At 38.2% G+C, this 23,812-nt stretch overlaps 1 protein-coding gene across 8 annotated transcripts in view; it reads left to right on the forward strand.

Moving 5' to 3' along the window:
- LOC131733175 (uncharacterized) overlaps positions 1-10,754 on the forward strand; it is a 36,781-nt gene extending 26,027 nt beyond the window's left edge. Inside the window, exons 2-11 of one of the 8 annotated variants that reach the window (XR_009326090.1) lie at positions 1,322-1,452; positions 2,267-2,373; positions 2,891-3,057; positions 6,265-6,768; positions 7,406-7,529; positions 7,662-7,727; positions 7,829-7,889; positions 8,507-8,612; positions 9,452-9,510; positions 10,296-10,754. Coding sequence is in view for 1 of the 8 variants with exons in the window: in XM_059021131.1 (XP_058877114.1) it covers positions 1,322-1,369 (48 nt within the window). In the remaining 7 variants the exon portion in view is untranslated. Of the gene's footprint in view, positions 1-1,321; positions 1,453-2,266; positions 2,374-2,890; positions 3,058-6,264; positions 6,771-7,405; positions 7,530-7,661; positions 7,728-7,828; positions 7,890-8,506; positions 9,611-10,295 lie in introns of those variants that run through there. The other 7 variants (XR_009326086.1, XR_009326085.1, XR_009326089.1 and 4 more) reach the window with 7 other exon arrangements.
- The last annotated feature ends 13,058 nt before the right edge of the window (positions 10,755-23,812 follow it).

Consider the following 23,812-nt stretch of genomic DNA (forward strand, 5'->3'; position numbering starts at 1 on the left):
ATCAGCACCAAAACGCCAGCTTGAATCCCAGATTTAAAGTCTTCTTGCTGGTTGATCTGCAGTTTTTCAAAGAACTTTTTTCCCCCACAAGTGTGTATTTGTTTGTTCTCTTGGGCCCCGTTCAAAAGATGCAAAGCACATGTCTGGATCATTTTCCCATTCCACTTCAAAATATATCCAGAGAGCCAGCCAATTCAGCACTGTCTGATCCTGTAGTCTGCAGTGTCCAAGTTATTTTGATAAAATAATAAACGTTTAGTCTTCTAAGGGAGGGAAGATCAGAATGTGATACCGCAAGATCATAATGGATCGTTTCTATTTGTAATATTTATATTACAATACACGTGTGTTTAAAGTTGAATGTAAGTTTCTATAAAAATATATATATATATATATATGTTATATGTTCTGTAAAGATAAATTAATAAAAAAAATCACCAAAGTCTGTTGTCTTTTGCTGCTGTTTTATAAAGTGTTTTTATAGCTGTTTATCATACTTCCTACCTCAATAAATGTAAGTGACTCTGCAGCAGCTGCTAATGCATAGCTCACCCCCTAGTCTCTAAATTGGATAAGAGTCTGCTAAATTCCTAAGAACAGTAATAATTTGATCTTATGTGCTTCACACAAGCAGCGCATCAAGACTTGCGTATTGCAATACATATCCTATCAGGACCTGCGTATCGTGATACATATCATGATGTGAGCATATCGCTACACCCCTCTTCCACACTGACTCGTTCTGCACCAGCTCTTGCATGTCTGCTGCTGTTTCTGTCTGTCTTTTAAGGTTTCTTTAGTGATCCCTGAAGCAGTGGAGAGAGAGTAGGGGTGTACCCATGATCTTATTACTGCATGCTTTGAATCTCACTGGGAGGGAACGGAGTCAGACTGATACAGGGCAATGTCAGATGTGAAGGTGCATTAAAACCTGAGGAAGGAGGGGTGGGGATTACAGCAGGCTAATCCCAACCCAGGTAATCCCAATTGACCTACAATCCCCAACACTTTTGCTCCCCCTGCCTCTCCCTGGGTTTGTGCATTGATCCCCTCTGGATTTTACAATAGGAAATCTACACTATAGAAGTCAATGTACAGTCCTCAAACACTACCAACAAAAATGGTTGGGTGAGTAAGCAGTGGTGTTTGCCTGGAACCAAAGAATTGTAGATTAGCTTTGGGGAGGAGCTGCATGTTCAGCATTATCTACTCAATGAACAGAGCTGCCCATGCTGTGTAGTCCAGCCTCCTAACACTCTCTCTCTCCTCTCTCTCTCTCTCTCTCTCTCTCTCTCTCTCTCCTCTCATTTGTCATCCACAGCACATCCTGGAAGACGAAGGGTTAACCAAAGTGGCCCGGATGGTTTAGGCACTGACAGAGACAGCTGTGCAAGGACTCCTCTAGGGGCGGGGTTAATTATATCCGTCATTACGTTGGGTCAGTCTCCGTCAGTACGTTGTGTTTTTTTACCACATGGTCTCTAATCCTGAGTATCTTTCTCACCACATTACTGCAGGCTCGCTCTCTCTCTCTCTCTCTCTCTGAGAAGTGTTCTCCTCCTGTTTGCAGAATCAGCCCCATCGTTGCATTTGGTAATATATGAACGTTTAAACGAAGAAAAACGTAAGTTCCACTGCGGTCCACAAGGTGGTGCTATTTTGCCGTTCAGAAGTTTTTCAGAAATTTGGGGCAGTTTAATAAAAAATAGCAATTTTCTTACTCGTTGACATCTCATCCTAAAACATATTGTTACAGAACGCATTTGTTATTCAATTGCCAGAACAGGAAAACGTTTCTTGCCCATGGTATGCAGTTATTGTTTGCATATATATATATACACACACACACACACAGGTATAAAGGAATTCCTATCCAGTAAAATTAACTGCAAAAGAGAACCCCCCCTTACACATAAAGTCCTCTTACACTTTTGGAGCTCCTAAAAGGATTTTAACAGCCCAAGGGAGAGAAATCATTAATCAGGTGTATATCTGGTCTTCACTACTTCTAAATGTTTACTTTACATGATCTCTGTAATTGTATGCGTTATTTCAACTTCCATAAATAACTTTAGCCGTCGTCGCTTATTTTATTCTGTTTTAATTTATCTAAGTTTTACAGGTATACATTTCTTACAAATGAAAGATATTTAAACAAATATTAGTGTTATTTTAAGCTACTGTCAGTTTATATTAAGTTTGTACTGTGTTTTAACATCTCCTCAACCCCCCCCCCCCCCCCCCCCACTCACTTTCTTATCAAAAGGTCAACAAAGGAGTTTGTGAACTCCTGAATAGAAAACGAAGCCTCTGCTCACCTTACCACCCTCAAACGAATGGTTTGGTGGAAAGAATGAATGGCACCATACAGAGGTAAGAGTGATTTAACTGTAATTTTGAAGCATGATTATTATTTGTTTATTTAGCAGACGCCTTTATCCAAGGCGACTTACAGAGACTAGGGTGTGTGAACTATGCATCAGCTGCACAGTCACTTACAATTACGTCTCACCCGAAAGACGGAGCACAAGGAGGTTAAGTGACTTGCTCAGGGTCACACAATGAGTCAGTGGCTGAGGTGTGATTTGAACCGGGGACCTCCTGGTTACAAGCCCTTTTCTTTAACCACTGGATCACACAGCCTCCTTATGATATTGAATACACACAACATCAATAATCCCACAACTTCCACTACCAATTTGTGATTAGCTATCCATGAGAATAAGCATTGTTTTCATTTGCCATCAGTTGCCCAAGTATTTGGAGATTTGGAAAAATATATTTTGCCCTGTCCTAAAGTTATAATATGATGCAATGTGTTTAGAGTTGTCAGTTTTATGTAAAATATAAATAAGAATTGAAAAATATATTCTACACTGTTTATTTTCAGAGCTCTAAGCAAACTTTGCCAGCAGAAGCCAGAGACCTGGGACACATCTGGACGCGGTTATTTTTGGGTTTAGGACAAAAAAAAGTTGACCACACGTCATTTACCATATTTTATCATGTTTGGACGAGAGGCCCGCTACCCCTCTGAAGTTCCAGAATCTTATTGAGGTAGGTTTAAATTTGTAAATGTTAGTTGATTTTCTTTACTTGATCACAGTTATAATATTTGGTATTCATTCAGTCTGCTTTGTAACAAAGACATTGTTTACTCTCAGTTTCTTCATTATTATGGTTGTTTCCAACCTCTTTGTAAACACATCTCATCCTGCAGGTTTGCACCCATCAACATGCAATTCAGCATACTAGTACTATATATTTTACTAGTATTTAACATAAGGTTTCAATTAAATCATCATTTAAAAATACAAACACAATTGTATGACATTAGTAACAGTATTTGTTGTTCTCTGTAGCATTGTCATCAGCAAGTTTAAATAATTTATTAATGATAGCACCGTGTAACAATTTTTTTTTTTTTTGGTTCCTGGGTAGTAAGTGTTATTTCCTAATTGCTTATGCCTCAAAAGTATAGAAAATGGCTATTCCCCACAAACTTTGCTTTTGTGACCAGGACAGTGATATTTTGAAATTTACCTATTTTCCAGAACATTCCAGAGAGATTCAGTGCTGAGTAAACTTGGAGTAACTTCTAGAACTTTATCGAACTTTCCAGTAATATAAATAGTAGTATAAATACAGGGGCCTTAAGCCCACCAGTTCAGTTTAGTTCCAGCTGCCTAAGTGGATACATATCTGCATTTTTCTGAGATGGCATCAAGAGGCTGCAAGCATCCAGCAGACGCATTTTGCTATGTCTGCGGCCAATTTATCAAGACGAGTGAAAAAGTACTCTGTGGAAGCATCTGCTAAGATGTGCGAGGCCTACAAGGCATATTTCGGCATGCCTGTCGGGGATCAAGACAAACCCTGGGCACCTCATTTCACCTGCGAGCACTGCAAAAAAACTCTGGAAGGTAAGATGGACAATTGTTGCTCGGAATTTTATGTTATAAAATTTGTTAATTTTTAAAATTGTAAATTTTTAATTTTAAAATGTTTTACAATTTTCAATGTTGTTGAAAAAATATCATATATGAGAAATGTTACGAGAATCTCTTACACATTAGTCATGGGTGAAATAAATGTATTTTTGTAGGATGGTACAGAGGGGAAAAGAGCATTGAAGTTCGCTATCCCAAGAATTTAGCGGGAACCAACTGACCACTCAAGCAACTGCTACTTCTGCATGGTGGACCCTTCCAAGCAGACAGAGTTCTCTGTGGGGAGGAACAACGTCAAGTGGGAGCCACTGGTGGACCCCTGGAAGGTGCTGATGCCACCACTGCACATCAAATTGGGCCTTATGAAACAATTTGTCAGAGCTCTAGATAAGGAGTCGGCAGCCATCAAGTACTTTCAAGACTTCTTCCCTAAGCTGTCTGAGGCAAAGGTCAAAGCCGGTGTCTTCATCGGACCACAGATAAAGAAGATCCTGGAGTGCAATGAATTCCCCAAGAAGCTCACTAGTAAGGAGAAAGCGGCTTGGAACAGCTTTGTCACAGTGGTTCGGGGCTTCCTGGGCAATCACAAGGCCGAAAACTATGTGGAGCTGGTTGAGACTCTGGTGAAGAACTACGGCACAATGGGCTGTAGGATGTCCCTCAAAGTCCATATCCTTGAAAATCATCTTGATAAATTCAAGGAGAACATGGGAGCGTACTCGGAGGAGCAAGGCGAGCGCTTCCACCAGGATATACTGGACTTTGAACGCCGCTACCAAGGACAGTATAACGAGAACATGATGGGAGACTACATTTGGGGGCTGATTCGTGAAAGTGATTTACAGTATAATCGTAAATCTCAAACTACTCGCTTCTAAATCTTTTCTATTCATTTTTGTATTACTTTAGTATAAATACATGTTAATTTGGAGTCATATGTTTTTTTCTGACTTTATGTGAACAAAAAGACACACATTCGCCCGTTTTCTCATTGGAAATAGGTAAATTTCAAAATATCACTGTCCTGGTCACAAAAGCAAAGTTTGGGAATAATAGCCATTTTCTATACTTTTGAGGCATAAGCAATTAGGAAATAACACTTACTACCCAGGAACTAAAATTGTGTTACATAGTGTAGCCACATAAACATTAAAAATTGTGACAGTATGGCTTGCCGTGCGCAGGTGTGGTGACATCACGGACCAGGAACACAAAACCAAAATAAGGAATGGAGGTGCAAAACTGGAGCGCAACTGCGCTCAGGGTTTTATTAAATAATAAAACCAACAGTTCAAACAAAACAAAACAAAAAGGCGTGTCGGCCGAACAAACAGAAATAAACAAATAAGTATCGTGCTGGTGTAAAAACCAGCACGCTTAGCAGTTTGTGTTAATTTCTTTACCTCCAAACTCCTCACTTGTTCTCCACTCTCGAACACCCTCACCCTGAGCGCAGACAGCTGCAGGCTTTTATATTCTGGCCGAGGGGTTAACTAGCAATTAATTAATTATCCTATTACCCCTCGGCCATAGTCTGCACAAGTTTAAAAAGGATGCGTGACTGTCAGCTAGAAAAATAAATTGCAGGCTCATCAGTCACACATCCTCACAAGGTTTTAATCAAATAATGACGGCTTTCATCCGCAATGCAAACAATAATAACACAAATAATACATATAGGGGAGGGACACTCCGCCACAGAAATGTATATCAATATAGGTATTCCGTACATTTATATACTTGTTCAATTTCTAATCCGTCAAAAGTGCTTTCAAGAAGAGAGGTGAAAAAAATAAATAAATCTATTTGTCCCCCCCCCAGACTATTAGTAACATTGTATTTAATGTAACAAACTTTGTAACAACATTTCAAATGTTACTACCCCTCTGGCTACAATGTTTCAGTTTCATGGAGAACAATGCAGTAACAGCTCACAACACCTTATATAACTCTGTGGTCTCTCACCTCTTCTTAAGGTCAAATGAAGTAGTGCCTTAAATGTCTATATAAATGGGATTTTGAATCAATGTATTAAAAGCTATTTCAATTCACTTTTACGCAACAGTTCTTTTGAACAGTGCAATATGTGTAAGCAACATTTAAAAATAACTCTTCATAACAGAGATCACATTTATCCAGAAATGTCCATTGTAGTTAAACACTATTATACCACATGGTGCTACAGATAAAAATGTAACAATGACAAAGAATAAAATTTCCTGAGAAGAAAAAAATAAAGCCATATAATCTTAATCAATACAAACTTTCACCTCTGTAGAATCTAGTTACACTTAAAGTATACCTTTTTCAATAGGTGAACAGAACCGTTGAGGATGTGCTTGGGGAAGAGGTTGTGTTTCCAGGTATAAAATTAAAGGACAAAATTTGAGACTGTGAGGGCAAATGCACAAACTGCAGTAAATGAAACAAAGGCCCGAAAAGAAGCAGCAGTGGCAGCAAGACAAACATTCACTCTAGATGAAAAGGTACTAAGGAAGAACCGCAGGAGCCAGCAGAGGAAAGGGGGAAAAATGGATCGGGACCTTCTGGGCCCTTTCACCATTACGGCTGTACAGGGCAAAAGTGCAGATTTGACTGATGAGAAAGGAAAGGTCTTTCCAAGTATCAGCTTGGATCACTTGGTGCCCTATACAGAAGAGGTTCCTCGTTTACCACACAAAGTACTTTTCTAGGGTTGCTCTTGGAAGACCTGGATCTCCGGCCCCAGCTGTGGTCAGTCGAGGATCTCCGGCCCCAGCTGTGGTCAGACGAGGATCTCCGGCCCCAGCTGTAGTCAGTCCAGTTATTCTTGAGAAATGTGAGTTGAGTAAAGTTTTTCTTGCCATACAACTGTGCATATTAAATTACTCTCCATGGGTAACTTTTTTGACAACATAAACCATTCACATATAATATTCGAACAAACGAACTGTAATAGAACAAATACAAAATTGTAGTACGATGTAAGTGTACTTTTTAATGTGTCTCAAAATATGCAAACTTTTTGCAGTTCTTGAAGCAGCTTGGTCTGGGAAAGGAAGCCATATGTTGCTGTCAAAAATTGGCCCATATAAATTATTTTATTTGGACGTAGGGCGCTTTGCCCCTGATAGTGAGCTTGAGAGTGATGTATGCTGCATTTTGATTCTGTCTGAAACAAACAATTAATGGTTTCATATGTACTTTATGCATTCAAGTAAGTAAAATGTATTGTATTAACTTGCTTTCTTTTATTGATTTTACCTGGCAGCTAGTGTGAGACATAAAAGGCTATGAATAAAATAAGTTTAAAAACGAACTGCCTGCTGTCTAGTCAGCATTATAAATATTTTATTTGGTATTTAGGTTTGAATATTTTTGGTTTCCTCTGCGTTCAGAGATTAATGCAGGCATGTAAGACATATTTTAGAGACAAAAATGCACCATCATATATATGTACATGTTTATCCTTTAAGGTAATAAATGCATATATAACAGCACTGGTGAGGAGATTTAATCTTGAAGGGGACGAAAAAGCCTTCCTCATTGAATCATTCACCATGAGCAAAATATGGCGGGGCTCATATCAAACACTGAGAGGTACGTCAAGCCTCACTTCAAAATACAGCACCTTGAGTGATAAAAATCAATCAATGGATATGTTATTTTACAAAAAGTTTATATTGGATACCTTATGTGCTGTTATTAATTTGTTATCTCCATCCATTTTAGCTTGATCCCAGCAAGTACAGTTTGATTTTGGGCATTATAAATGAACATCACCACTGGACACTTGCTGTGAGTATAAGCATGAGTGGCAGAGATGGTGTGTGTTTTTGGATGATATGTATGTATGTGCATGTGTGTGTGATATATTAAACAAGTTCATTTATTTTCAGGTTCTGTATCCATCCCAAAAGAAGACTATTTTCTTGGATCCACTGGGAGAGTCCAAAGAAAGTGAGGAAGTGCCTTGAGACAACAAGATAAATCTTTCATTTTGCCCTTAATGACATTGCTATTTTGAGACTCTTTAGCAATCTATAATAATATAGAGTTCCCAAACAGAATAATACAAATGTATGTTTTGTCAATGTTACATTTGGAGCATCACAAAAGTATACATTGTGTGCATGTAAGAGCATTTTCATAGACTTAATATTAACATAATACTACTAAAATTGTACAGGTGTATAGTATGACAAGGTGTGGTATTGCAGGGAAAGTATGGAAGGACAGGGTTGGTATGGCTGGGGAGAGTTTAAATGCTAGAAAATAATAATAAAAAAATAACTTCTAGATCTTATTGCAGGATGTGTTAGGGGTGGTAGTTATGGCATGTTAGGGTAGAAATGGTGGGTTTGTGTGTGGGTTCAGATGACACATCGTGGGGTGTTTTTGTTTAAGGTCTGCATACAGTACAGCTACTATATCAGTTTTTCAGTGATTATTTAAATACAGCCACACTGGGTGGCATTAAAGGGTTTCTTGAAGTAATATAAAACAAACTATCCACATAGCTTTTACCAGTTTATGATTTAAAAAATACATTTAAAAAAACCCCTCTATTTTCTCAGTTTGTAGAGGATGTTCTTGAAGGCAGACAGAGCAACTTTTCCCCCCGAAGGGAGTCCATTGCCGTTATCTGAAAGGAAATGGCAATCAGCCTTCTTAAGGAATCAGGTATAAAGGGTAATAGTACAGTATGAGAGTTAATACCGAAGGCACTGATGATGCACTTGTAATATTCTAAGCTCTTTTTACTGCACAGATTAATTTTGGGCCTGGATCATGAAGCTGCCTTTAAGTTAGGTTTAGCTTAAATTCTCACAATTGACAATACAGTAATAGTTCAGTGAGCTTGTTAAATCTAGCCAGGTTCATTGCATTAAAATTGATCACTTAATTGCACTTTGTTGGGTGAGCAGCAGCGTTGTCGTGTTAATCTTGTATTGTACATGAATAAAAAAAATTGTGCAGCTAAACATTTAAAATGACTGGTAAATACATACATGAAGAACAAACTACTTCATCTACAGTAGTGAAACAGTCTGGTGGTGGAGTTTCTAACTATTTCTAACTTGCATGTGAGACTGCAATGTCTGGGGGCCACTAAAGTTGCTGTTTTCAGGAATGAATAGTTGATACAGGTAAGAGTACCTGAGATGTACCTATTAGTGCACGTTCTAAAATATGCACCCAAATATGATTATTGCACAAATGATCTGAGCAGTCTGTCTGTTTTGTGGAGAGCAGGACACTCTGGGGGATGCAGTGTCACAAGATGAATGGGTAATTTAGTAGTGAACACTTTAGTTGTATTTTTAAACTTTTTCAACTGCAACTCCAAACATCTTCTAATCAAAATTAAAAATAAATAAATACAGAAATAGAAGTAGATGTTTTCTAAAAGTTTATGCAAATTAAATGTCCATGGTTTCCATACTTCGTTATGATTTCCTAATTAAACTCTACACTGCATTAGTTTTTCTGCACCCTCTACTTTCCTTTGTATTTTTCAGATTGCGTGCGATGGCTGCAGCAGGTGGTTCCTCCACGTGTTTCACGGCCATCAACTTAGGTCAGCTTTTGTGCAGCATGCACAATGTGAGGACACACAGATGCTTCATTTCCACTGCAGGCGCAACTGGGCCAGCCGCGCAAGAGCCGTGCCCCCGCCAGTAAAATTACTGTTAATTCTATTACTTCAATGATTCTTCTTTCAACTCCTACTAAATAGTTGGAAATAGATGCTTAGGTTTCTAGATTTTTATGGAAGGGGGGAATAAAAAAGGGGGGGGGGAGTTTTTGTTTCAATCCTTTTTATGTTGTACTGTTTGCTCCTCCAATAAAAACATTTGATCACAAAAAAGTTGAGTATGCAGCTGAGAGAGACACTAACAGTATGAGTTTGGTATTTTTTGGCAAGCTCCTGCTTGATTTACAGAGGGGACACCAAATATTCCAGTGACTGCAAAAAACTGTGCACCTGGAGGAAATGGTGCCCCCTTGTTTACTGAGAGCAAATGCACAGCAGAGTGACAAAAGTTGATGAGTGTGCATTCAGATGGGAAATAAAAAATAATTATAATCTCCTTTCAAGTTCAACATTTCTGTTATTGGTTTATCTGTCTGTGTGTGTAACAGTTATGAAAAGCTGCCAGGAATTGAGTTGCTTACAAATAAATAAGTAAATAAACATTTAGATTGTACTGCATTTAACTGAATTATAAAATAACTGGGTTAATTTACACGTAGTAGATTACTTGTGTAGTAATAATAAATAAATATAAACGAGAGTTTCAATTTGTGCGTTCAACAATGTGGCTTGCTTAGCCGAAGTTCTTTTTTGTTTTACTTTCTTAGAGAAACGTCTCCAGTGACGGGCCTCCCTAACCAGAGCTGTTGTAGCCTACTCGAGTCTCAGCTAATGCTACCGTGGAACACAGAGAAGACGGCTTTGGGACTTTTTATTGTTATAAACATTTCTTATTGATTGCTGCTGTTAGACAATTACATTACCTTTGCTGCTGTAACCATTTCCAACGTTACTGATATTGATATAGTTAGCTGGTTATTGCTGTAGCCGAACCTATATTTAAGTTGTGATAGTTACTGCTGTTATGGATATAGCTATTTGTCCATTGTTGCTATTGCTGTAGCTAAATCTATATTTGAATTGTGATAATCATTGTGAATACTGCTGCTACTGATCCAGCTATTGTTATTGCGACCAATATTTAGTTATATTTTGTATATGTGCTTGGCCATTGTAGTGTGTTTTTAATCTGATTGTTTTAATAATTAAATTAATCCCTTTCAAAATTTTATTGTCTGGCTGGCTTCCTTGTCTGCATTTCCACGGTGTTGCTACCCCGGTATTACGAACTTGTCCTAGTGACACCTGTAACACTCCCCGCTGCATCACACAGTGCAAGCAAACCGTCACAGCTTGTTCTGTTCAGCCGTGGCCAAAAAGTTTAGCATCACTTAGAATTTATAGGATTGTGACAATTTAAAATAATACAAATAACTATTAACATAATTTAGATATTTTATTTAACATAATGTAATAAGTCAACCTGAAGCCATAATAGTATAGTACAGTGTTTCATGTTAGATTTCGAAATGTCACTTTTTTTCAACTTTTTCTCAGTTTTTTGTTAAGTTGAAAACTACAAAGCGGTGTGTAATGCAATATGTTAATGTAACATTATTCATCAGGTTTTATTTGACTTTATGAAGCAACATTAGTTAATTCTGTAGGGTGATGCAAAACTTTGTTTTGACCATAGCTGTAAGGGCTTGCCTACAGGGATTGTGTAGTAAGGGCGCCCTCTAGTGTCTGTTGTATTTCAGTGTTGACAGACCACCATGGGCTGCCTCGTACAGTTTAAACACTGAAAAATATAAAGTATTTCTTAACAGTAAACCGTTATTTTTTGTACTATACAAATTCTAGGTGCAATGATTGCTTAGAGGCACAGTATATGCCTGATGTTCTCTTGCCCCTATATATATATATATATATATATATATATATATATATATATATATATATATATATATATATATATATAAACAAATAATAAATGAATACCCATTCATATTTAACACTTTATTAATGCAGGATTATGTTCAACATTTAAACTTTAAATTAAGGAAACTTAAGTAGCTTAGTTTTAGTGAAGCGCTTGATTTTGATGTTGTGATGCAACTTTTTTTGATTGCATCTCATAATTTCTATCAGAGGGGCTTGTGTACCAGGTTGTTTAAGCCAAAGAGACATAAGAAAAGATGTTCTATACAAGATTCAATGTACTGCCATATACACTTTTCTATTTGTTGGAACTTGAAATTAAATTAAAAAAAAAAAAAAATCTGAAATATTGAAAACAGTAAAGGTCCTTCTAATGTAAAATCTAGTACAGTACAGCTATTGCTAAAAAGTTTTGCGTCGGCTATATGAACATCATTTAGATATTTTATTTAGCATCATGTAATCAAAGAAACTACTAAAATGATATTGCAGACGTCTACCAGAAGCCGTAATAGCAGTACAGTAGTATTTCATGCTAGATTTCAAAATGTCACATTATTCAATTTTTGGTATGCAAGTCAATATGTTAACGTAACATTATTCAGCAGGACTCACGTGACTTTATGAAGCAAAATTAGTTCATTCTACATGGTGATGGTAAACTTTTGGCCAGAGCTGTATGCAAATTGGGAAATATCAAAGCTGGACAGGCAATGGCATTTCCCCACACCTCTCCCCCCACAAAATAAAAAAGCATTTTTAAGCAAGAGGGTATAATTTAAATTCTTGGCACGGCTGGAGCTTTTCCCCTGTGGGTTGTGAAGTTCCCCGTGGTTTGGCATTGGGTTTGGGTTTGGGTTCAGAGCTAAGATTCTGCTTAGGAATGTATGGGATCAACAGCTCTTGTAAATAACTGGTTGCTAATCCATTAAGGGCTTTATAAATTCAAAATCAAATCTTAAAATCAATTCGGAACTGCCCAGGAAGCCAGTGTAAGGAGGCCAAGACAGGAGTAATATGTTTGCCTTTTCTGGTTTTAGTTAGAGTTCTTGCAGCAGCATTCGGAATAAGCTGCAAGCGAGATACCAAATGAATCCCAGAAAAAAAGTGCATTACAATGTGAGGGTTGAGTAAAAAAAAAGGTATATAAACATAATTTTGATATTTTATTTAACAGCAAAATGATATTGCAATAAAAAAAGGAAACACTAAAATATTCGCAGATACATAAAGAAATCGGGTTCTCTCCATTTCTCCTATTTAAATACTATTGTGCCTACTACTACTACAACTAATAATAATAATAATAATAATCACGTTTTTTCTTCATCTCAATCGTTCTCGTGAGAGTCTCCTCGGCGCTTATGCTCTCGTGCTCCACCTGGCAGGTGACCATCGCGCCCTCGTGCCAAGCATCGCCGCTCAGCTCGAGCAGACCCCAGGCCGTGAACGTGCCGTCACTGTTAACGAGCAGCTCCGGTACCTGAGAGCCGGGCAACGCGAACCAGCTCGTCAGACACAAGACGGTGGCCAAATTCTTCTCCCTCAGGTCTTTTTGAGATGGTGGGTAAATATAAAGAAAGTGCTTCTGAGGTGGGGGCTACTCGTCTGTAAAATAAATAGATATATATAAATACTGTGAAACAATTATTTGTTTATTTATTATTATTTGTTTATTTAGCAGATGCCTTTATCCAAGGCGACTTACAGAGATTAGGGTGTGTGAACTATGCATCAGCTGCAGCGTCACTTACAACTACATCTCACCCGAAAGATGGAGCACAAGGAGGTTTAGTGACTTGCTCAGGGTCACACAATGAGACAGTGGCTGAGGTGGGATTTGAACCAGGGGACCTCCTGATTATAAGATCATTTCTTTAACCACTGGACCACAGAGCCTTTGTCTAGCAACTGGACTTGGCAATTAATTTGGTAGTGAGGCACTGTGGTCTAGTGGTTAAAGAAAAAGGCTTGTAATCAGGAGGTCCCCAGTTCAAATCCCACCTCAGCCACTGATTCACTGTGTGACCCTGAGCAAGTCACTTGTGCTCCGTCTTTCGGGTGAGACATAATTGTAAGTGACTCTGCAGCTAATAGTTCATAGCATAGTTCACACACCCTAGTCTCTGTAAGTCGCCTTGGATAAAGGCGTCTGCTAAATAAACAAATAATAAAATAATAATACATTTCCTCTGTATCTTTACAATGATCAAAGTATAACAGTTAATAAGAAGTGAAGTAGAAAAGCTGCCGCTTGATGCCACCTATTTTTAAAAGCCATGGAGTTTGAATACACACAGCTAGAATGTGTGCTTTTTATTTTAATTTCCAATATGTTTGTCCCCATATTTACTATGAATAGTCCTTGAGTGAATGGTTTTTGCAGAGGTATTAAAGTTGGCTGCCATTCATTGTACATATACTTGAATGCATTAAATTTCATTATTCTTAACTTTGTTCTTTTTTTACTTGCCAGCTATGACTGTTTAATTGGTAGTGTTGACTGCCTGTACTTAAAGAACATAGTGAAATTTGGAGCCTTGTCCAGTACCTATAATGATACAATTGTTTTGTCCTTGTAGTAATACCATTACCAAGTGACAAATCTGTATCTTTTTTATGGGGTACATTTTAGATCCTTTATTATAGTTCCCTTAAAAGGTACAAATACAAGTGTTTGTACCCGTCATGGTACATTAGGAAGAGGTACAAGTTGTTCACAGTGGGTGTTTATTATAAATACTAAGACATTAGTACCATTAATAGGTACAGAACTGCCACATGAGGTACAAAACTAGATGGTATAAATTTGCACCCTCCCAAAAAGTACATATATTGTACCTTGAAAGGTACCTCTACAGAGACAAGCATTTGTACCTTTTTTAAGTACAGATGTGTACCTTTCTTTCTAATAGTCAATTGTTAGTGACTAGAAGCAGCAAAAAATATTACTGGCAACAGCCTTTTTGGGTTTAGCAGTACAAATGACTGCTAAGTTAAAATCATGGCTGAAGAAAGAGAAATCTATGTATTTTATCATCCTTAAGTTTAGTAAAGGGGAAATGGGTAATTATACAAAAAAAAACGTTTTTTGTAGTTACTGACAGAAGCATAATCATCTGCCTTAATGCTAGTAAAAATCCTACTGTTAGTAATATTTGCATTTTAGTATGCCCTGACTTAATACCAGTCACCAAAACTCGCAGCTATGGCCAAAAGTTTTGCATCCGCCTATAGAATTAACTAATTTTGCTTTACAAAGTCGAATGAAACCTGCTGAATAATGTTAGGTTAACATATTGAATTGCATACCGCTTTGTAGTTTTCCATATACTTAACAAAAAACTGACACATTGAAAAATGTGACATTTGGAAATCTACTGTACTACTATTATGACTTCCGGTAGACTTTTCCAATATCATTTTGTAGTTTCTTTTTTTAGCACATTTATGTATTATGTTTTTCAATGCATACCATGTTAGGGGTCAGAATAAAAGTATCGGTACATTGTTTCAATGAGCATTAGCTGATTAATCTTGTGCTGTCATTCAAGCCCCTTTGGAAGGAACTGAAAGAATATTGTATACTATATGTCCACTAGATGGCGACTTCTGAATAAGAAAGGTGGCATGGATGTGATTTTTTTAAAATGGTATACAGTTATTCCAGTAAACACACAAACGCATATTTCTGAACATATAGTTGTTGTAACTTTTAAAAAAAAGTGTTTAAAAAAAGTTTGAAGTGTGTATCCTAGTGAATACAATGTGCAGTACAAAAATGATTATGCCTGTAGAATTAGACTTGCCTAAAATGTGCCAAGTGCCTGTTTTTGCTAATCCCCAACATTATGAAGATATAGAAAAAAAAAATTCAGATCAATCCGTTCAGAGCTTATAAGAGTCGGGAACCTTCACAGAAGCAAACATCCAGACAAGAAAACTAGTATGTATGGGAGCCACTTCTTACAGTGAGGAGAGTGGAAATAGAATAATGAAATGTGAAAGTACGTGGGAATAAGAATGTGGGTGCTGGTGCTGGAAACGTTTTAAGTGGGAAATAAGTACAGCTCTGGCCACAAGTTTAGCATCAGCTAGAATTTAGGGATTGAGATGTATTTAAAAAAATAAAACTATAAGAACATAATTTAGATATTTTATTTAACGTCATTGATGTACTAGTATTATGGTTTCCGGTAGTTTCTTTGATTATATGATGCTAAATTGAACATCTAAATGATGTCCATATAGTCTCAGTCCTAAATAGGCGATGCAAAACTGAGGGCCATAGCTGTACATAGTTGTAACCATAAGTCCAAACTACAAATGAACAACAATATGTTTTGTTAAGAAAATTAACATTTTCTCCGGCAAATTGAATCACTGTTAAATCAAGTTTAGAGAAGGAAGACAAACAGACAGATTTTGAAAAGTGTGTTCAAACTGGTAACTTGACGCATATTAAAATGAAAGCACTCTGTGTATGAATTCAATCTTCAATGTATACATTTCCTTTCTTACAGTTCAGCGTATGTTTAATCCGGAATTGGATTTTTGATTGAAAGTAATTTCCTTAATAAACATCTCTTTGTGTGTTAGCCTGGACAGATATTTGGGTCCCCTGAAGCATAACCTATATATACAGCTGTGGCCAAATGTTTTGCATCACCCTATAGAATGAACACATTTTGAAACCTGCTGAATAATGTTACGTTAACATATTGAATTACACACCGCTTTGTAGTTTTGTCATATACTTCACGAAAAACGACCCAAATTTAAAAATCTGACATTTCGAAATCTAACATGAAATACTACTGTACTACTATTATGACTTTTTTTGCAATATCATTTTGTAGTGTCTTTGATTGCATGATGTTAAATAAGTTATGTTATGTTCATATAGTTTTTAAAAAAAAATGTCTCAATCCTAAAATTCTAGGTGCTGTAAAACTTTTGGCCAGAGCTGTACGGAAAATCTGGAAATTAAAAATGAAACAATACTTATGAATAAGCAGCCACCAACTATTCCTCCCATCAGCCATGCTTGCAGAGTGATGTGGTTGCTGTCGAGCGACTTTGCATTTGGAAACAGCAGAAGCAGGTTTGATATAATACAAGCAAAGGCTGCAGGGATCAACACCAACCCAATAAGCCGGGAACACTTTCCAGTACACATACTTAGAGACCCCTTTAGCTTCAACCCTTAAAAATAAAATGAAGAATAAAAAAATGGAAGAGAAACAAGGAAAACTTCCGACTCTCTTTTTCTTCTTCTGTGACTGACTAAGCTGTGGCAAGACGCCCTTTGCTGCTTATCAAAATGTTTGCACAATTTATGTGTAATTATTATTATTATTTATTTCTTAGCAGACGCCCTTATCCAGGGCGACTTACAATTGTTATACAAGATATCACATTATTTTTTTTACATACAATTACCCATTTATACAGTTGGGTTTTTACTGGAGCAATCTAGGTAAAGTACCTTGCTCAAGGGTACAGCAGCAGTGTCCCCCACTGGGGATTGAACCCACGACCCTCCAGTCAAGAGTCCAGAGCCCTAACCACTACTCCACACTTGCACAGCCTTTGTGTAAATATTATGTCAGCGTCCTGGATGAATATAATAGGTGCCATTCACCCTTATCTTTATAGGAGGTGGAATCAGAGCCCAGTGTGTTACAGTTTTACAAGTGGTGTTGCACAATAAAGGACAGGGTCTTCCCAAGTTTAATACAGTGAACGCTTACAGTAACACTCAGATACAACTGCATGGGAACAGGAATAAGAGTTAGCATTTGATTCAAATAAACAATCATTCACACTGGTGTTAGCAGTCATAAGGAAAAATAAATCTTTTTGTATGTTACTTAACAGCACTCGAGTCTAAATCTAAAGGTACAGACAGCCAATGGTTGAAAATAATTGATGCGTTGAGAACACTTTATTATTTGAAAGCAAAAAATAAACCTGTCTAGGCTTTTCACACAAGCCTTGAAATGGAAACATTATTTTAGAAAGGAGGCAACCACCAATGGAATGAATTGAATGATTTAGGAGGCTGTGTGGTCCAGTGGTTAAAGAAAAGGGCTTGTAACCAGGGGGTCCCCGGTTCAAATCCCACCTCAGCCACTGACTCATTGTGTGACCCTGAGCAAGTCACTTAACCTCCTTGTGCTCCGTCTTTCGGGTGAGACGTAGTTGTAAGTGACTCTGCAGCTGATGCATAGTTCACACACTCTAGTCTCTGTAAGTCGCCTTGGATAAAGGCATTTGCTAAATAAACAAATAATAATAATAATTAATTGAATTGTTATTTGAATTTGGCCCATGGCCTTGTCCATTGGAGCTCGTTAGCTGCACCTATGCAGGCAAAACTATGATGAATGAAATATATGAATTAGATGAAAAAACTAACGCCAGTGGTGGTTGAATGTTGTACCTGTCTCGGCAGTCACACTTGCCAGCCCAGTGGTTAGAACATAAGAAAATAAGAAAGTTTACAAACGAGAGGAGGCCATTCAGCCCATCTTGCTCGTTTGGTTGTTAGTAGCTTATTGATCCCAGAATCTCATCAAGCAGCTTCTTGAAGGATCCCAGGGTGTCAGCTTCAACAACATTACTGGGGAGTTGATTCCAGACCCTCACAATTCTCTGTGTAAAAAAGTGCCTCCTATTTTCTGTTCTGAATGCCCCTTTATCTAATCTCCATTTGTGACCCCTAGTCCTTGTTTCTTTTTTCAGGTCAAAAAAGTCCCCTGGGTCGACATTGTCTATACCTTTTAGGATTTTGAATGTTTGAATCAGATTGCCGCATAGTTCTTTGTTCAAGACTGATTAGATTCAATTCTTTTTGTCTGTCTGCATATGACATGCCTTTTAAACCCGGGATAATTCTGGTTGCTCTTCTTTGCACTCTTTCTAGAGCAGCAATATCCTTTTTGTAACGAGGTGACCAGAACTGAACACAATATTCTAGGTGAGGTCTTACTAATGCATTGTAAAGTTTTAACATTACTTCCCTTGATTTAAATTCAACACTTCTCACAATATATCCGAGCATCTTGTTGGCCTTTTTTATAGCTTCCCCACATTGTCTAGATGAAGACATTTCTGAGTCAACATAAACTCCTAGGTCTTTTTTTCCAGCTGTCCATAGGGTCCTTTGCAAGGTGCTGGCAGTATCCCAGAAAATACCACAGTTTTGGTCTTGTCTTTTAATTTCCTTCCTAGCTCCCTGAATTTGTTTTGCAGGGATCTTGTTCTGTCTCTTCCAATGTTGTTTGTACCGATGTGGACGACTACTACCGGGTCGTCTCCTGTTCATTCTAGGAGCCTGTCCAAGTTCCCAGTGATGTGCGTGACAGAGGCTCCTGGAAGACAGCACGCTGTTGTAGTAAGGGGGTCCAAACTGCAAACTAAACTTGCTGTGTTTCTCAATATGGAGTCCCCAGCAATCATGATCTCCCTTCTTTTTGCTGCCTGGTCAGCACTGTTTATAGGGTCCTGGATGTTGTTCCTTTCATTCTCTTGATGTTGGTTTTGGTCATCAAAATGTTGAAGTGGCTCAAATTTGTTGGACGTTTGGATTTCTGGTGGTTGTGTTTGACGAAGTTTCTTTTTTTCCCTGCGTCTTCCTATTTGAACCCAGCTGTTTCGACTCTCTTCCATCTCCCTGGTGGCTTTCAGTCTGCTAGGGGTGCAGACTTCCATGAATTGTGGGTGTTTCAGCTCCTCAAGCTCCTGTTGCTGTCTCATTTCCTCCAGCTGCATTTCTAACAGACTTACTCGTTGAAGCAAGTCCTGGATCGTGCAGCACTTTATACAAACTTGGGTGAGCTTTGTTGGGTTTTCTCGGATTTACCACATCTTGCAGTTGTCACAGATTACTGGCTTGAAGACCATGTTTTGTTTTTTTTTTCTTGGAAGTTCAGTTTAGCTTCTGCACCTGTCAACCTGCTTTCAAACTGCGCTGTACTTGTCCACGACTATACTTCTCCCACGCTGTCGCTCCCACACGCTGTCGCTCTGCAAACTGGCAGCCTTTTGTTTGTTTGTGCGTTGCTGCGGGCTCCGCCCCTCCCCCGTGCCTCAGAATGGCGCGGAATTTGAATCAGCTTCTCCAAGTTTCAGCTTGTTAAAGAAAGGGGGTTGATACCAGGAGGTTCCTGGTTCAAATCCCAGCTCAGTCACTGACTCACTGTGTATATGACCCTGAGCAAGTCACTGAACCTCCTTGTGCTCCGTCCTTTGTTTGAGACATAAAACAAACAAGGTCCTATTAGAAGTGACTCTGCAGCAGCAGCAATTGTTGATGCATAGTTCACCCCCTAGTCTCTGTAAGTTGCTTTGGATAAAATGACTAATTAATAATTGCAGAAATTAATTTTCTGGGATACAAATGTAGAGGAAATATTCCTCCCAGTCATGCTACAGTGGTAGTAAATGGGTAGTGTCTTTTGCCTGTTGATGGGCCAATTATCTATTCAGCAATACTGAGAAATGTAGTAATCAAGGGTCCGATTGGGGTTAAAAAGGGAAATAAACACCCCACTCCCGGTCATTCATCATTCTTAGGAAAGCAATAACATTTTTGGGTACTATTGCTCTTGTGAGAGGGTAATAAATTTGCATTTATTTATTATTTTATATTAGACGATTATTTGGTAGCATTTAACCTGGAAACGTATCCATATCTGGCTAAATAAGTCTATAGAAATACCAGCTGTGTTCCATGCTACCAACAAAAAAGACTTTAATCAGGAAATCCATTTATCTGAGAGCTGTACTCCAAATGTTTTGTATAATAATGAAGACTTAACAGATTTGTTTTGCTGCTTCAGAAAATGTTCCACTCTTTCTACTGCCATGTGACGTTGATGCTAGCATTCTCATTCTTTCTAAGTGGGCACACAGTACAGCTGGGAGATAATGTACAATGGGAAATAAACAAATAGGGGCCAGCACTTCAGTTCTGGTTGAATTTTTTGAAAAGAATCTTATTTGGACCAAAATGGAACCAAATGGTCATTTGCACTTTGAAAAATTAAGATCAAAAGCAACAATGTCTCATGCACTTCATGAGCTACATACCAGCTGTGGCCAAATATTTTCCATGTACCTAGAATTTTTAGATTGAGAAAAAATAAAAAACAAAAAACAAACAAAAAAAACTATACAAACATAATTTTAGATGTTTTATTTAACATCATGTACTGAAAGAAACTACAAAATGATATACTGCAAAAGTCTACCGGAAGCCATGATAGTTGTACAGCAGCATTTCATGTTAGAATTCAAAATGTCACATTTTTCTAGTGCTTTAATACTTATTAATGACATTTATAATGTGCTTGACTAATCACAGCTCCCTACACTGATTTCTCCCTAATAACCTAATTTATAAATGGCGTTATAGATATTTATAGTTTGCTCTTTCATATTTATGTAGCATTTATTAGTCATTAATAAATGGTTGATAGAGATTTTTTAGCGGACCTTATAAAGCATTAATAATGGCTGAATAAGGTGCTTCATAAATATTTATAACCTGCTTGTTCATAGTTTCATATACTATGTATTCATCATCTAGAGTTAATAAAGTGTTTATTATTGGACCTTATTATATACTGCTACCGGACTTTCTCGAATTGTCGCACCAGATATTTTTTGGTACAACATAACTGGACATTTGTTTCCTTCCAGCTTAAAGAAGAGCTTAAATAAAGAGGTACTGTGCAGTATATATTTAAGAACTTTTCATGTTCAGTTAGTAACCTTTAAGTGTATTAAAATAAACATGGAAGTGCTTCTGTCTGGGACGACAATTTATGTATGACATGTATTTTTTCTGAAGAAGGGTGCTTAAGTCTTTCTGAGTCCTGGATGATAATTTCAAACTACTGTTAGAGTGAAGGAGATTTGCAGTGTTTGCAGTGCTTAAACAGTGGTGAGCCATTGTAATCTTATGAGCGCCTCTGCAACACAGCTCACAAGAGCTCATTCTATATATAGCTCACATTTCTACTTTGTCTTTTAGTGGATTTAGTCATATAAATGTTATACTTCCATTTAAGTTTCATGTATCCCAGTTCAGTGAGAATGTGAGAAAGAAAGATGGCAGAAATGCAGAGATTGAAAGAGTAGAAGATTGTAATTACTTTACTTTAATTCCCCTGCCAGTACATCGGTACATCAGGGATGGAAATAAGACTCCCATTGCATAGCAGTTTGATCCAGTCCTGGTTTTACGGCGAGTTTAAAAAGATACACCTGAACTTGTTATCCATACATGTGGCTGATCAAGCGTGTAGCAAAACCTGAAACGGGTGAAACTGCTATGCAGTTTAAAAAGAAATGTAATCGGCTGCCTTATTGGAAGGCTATAAACTGTGGAAAACAATTAAATATACAGACACTGTGCTATTCAAACCATATTACAATCTCTCAGTGTCTGGTGTTTTGCATCTTACCACCTGTCTATCACAATCTATACTTACCCCAACCCCGCACCAGCTTACCATATGCATTCTGATTGTAGTGGGTACTGTATCAAAAGTGATGGGACACAAGATAAGTGCAATGTAGAAAATCTGTTCATCATGGTAAGATTTGTTACTGGTTCAATACCTGAGGAGCATCTGATTGACCCTCTTAAACTGCATCAGTTACATGCAGAATACATTACAACTCAAATACTTCAACACCTCTCGGAAGTAGGTTTTAATGCTGACAACACCATCAGCCAGTGCTTCAACGGTGCATCAGTGATGATTGGGGTTAATGGAGGTGTGCAGGCTTTACTGCAAAGAAAACTAGGAAGACACATACTGTACATATATTGTTACAACCATCAGCTCCACTTAGTACTAGTGCATGCAATTCAGAGTGAACCATGTGCAAAGAGATTGTTTGATCTTTGTAGTTCTCTGTATGCATTCTTTCATCGGCACTACATTACTCAAAAGTACAATGGCCCTTCCTAAAGAGACTGCTAGAAATTTGCTGGACAAACCATTTTGAAGTGACCATATGCGTTGTTGATAATCAGATGATAATATTGCTTCCATTGACTTGTGTAGCAAGATGGGCTGAATGGCCTCCTTTCGTTTGTAAACTTTCTTATGTTCTTATGTGTACAGAAGCATCTGGACTTTTTTCTCAGCTGAAGATCTTCTTTGTTCTTAGAAAGTTCATAGTCCATAATCTTGGTATTTTAATGCAATGTGACAGTGGTCAGAAACAATCATTATTATTATTATTATTATTTATTTCTTAGCAGACGCCCTTATCCAGGGCGACTTACAATCGCAAGCAAATACAAATACATTCAAGTGTTACAATACAAGTCATACATTAAGAGCAAGAAATACAATTTTATTTTTTTTTTCAAGTGTGACAAACCACAATTCAATAATACAGCAGATAGTGAAAGTTACATCAGGATATGATTAAATAGTGATAGTTACATCAGGATATGATTAAGTACAAAATACTACAGGTTAAACACTTGGCAGATTACAATATTCTGAAGTACAGGATTAAATGTAGTAAAATAGGGGGCAGATAAGAGCAAAATAAAGCATATTTAAATGAAGGGTGATAGTGTCCCAGGATACAACAGAGGAGTTCTACAGGTGCTGTTTGAAGAGGTGAGTCTTAAGGAGGCGCCGGAATGTGGTCAGGGACTGGGCAGTCCTGACATCTGTAGGAAGGTCGTTCCACCACTGCGGAGCAAGGGTGGAGAAGGAGCGGGCTCGGGAGGCAGGGGAGCGTAGCGGAGGTAGAGCCAGACTTCTAGTGCAGGCGGAGCGGAGAGGTCGAGTGGGGGTGTAGGGAGAGATGAGGGTCTGGAGGTAGCTGGGTGCAGTCTGGTCAAGGCATCTGTAGGCTAGTACAAGAGTCTTGAACTGGATGCGAGCGGTGATCGGTAGCCAGTGGAGCGAGCGGAGTAGTGGAGTAGCGTGGGCGAAGCGAGGCAGAGAGAACACCAGGCGGGCAGCAGAGTTCTGGATGAGCTGGAGCAGACGGGTGGCGGACGCAGGGAGGCCAGCCAGGAGGGAGTTGCAGTAGTCTAGGCGGGAGAGTACCAGGGCCTGGACCAGGAGCTGGGTAGCATAGTTGGTGAGGAAGGGTCGGATTCTTCGGATGTTGCTCAGGAAGAATCAGCAAGTGCGTGCCAGAGTGGAGATGTGCTGGGAATAAGAGAGGCAGGGGTCCAGGGTGACTTAGCGGAGGAAGAGGGAGAGAGTATCTCTACCTGTCTGTCTGCTATTGAGAGAGAGTGTGGTAGATTCCAGAGGAACAGAGATGGAGAGATCAGAGGAGGGGGAGGAGGAGG

This window comes from Acipenser ruthenus, unplaced genomic scaffold (assembly GCF_902713425.1).
Source record: "Acipenser ruthenus unplaced genomic scaffold, fAciRut3.2 maternal haplotype, whole genome shotgun sequence".
NCBI classification, from domain to species: Eukaryota; Metazoa; Chordata; class Actinopteri; order Acipenseriformes; family Acipenseridae; genus Acipenser; species Acipenser ruthenus.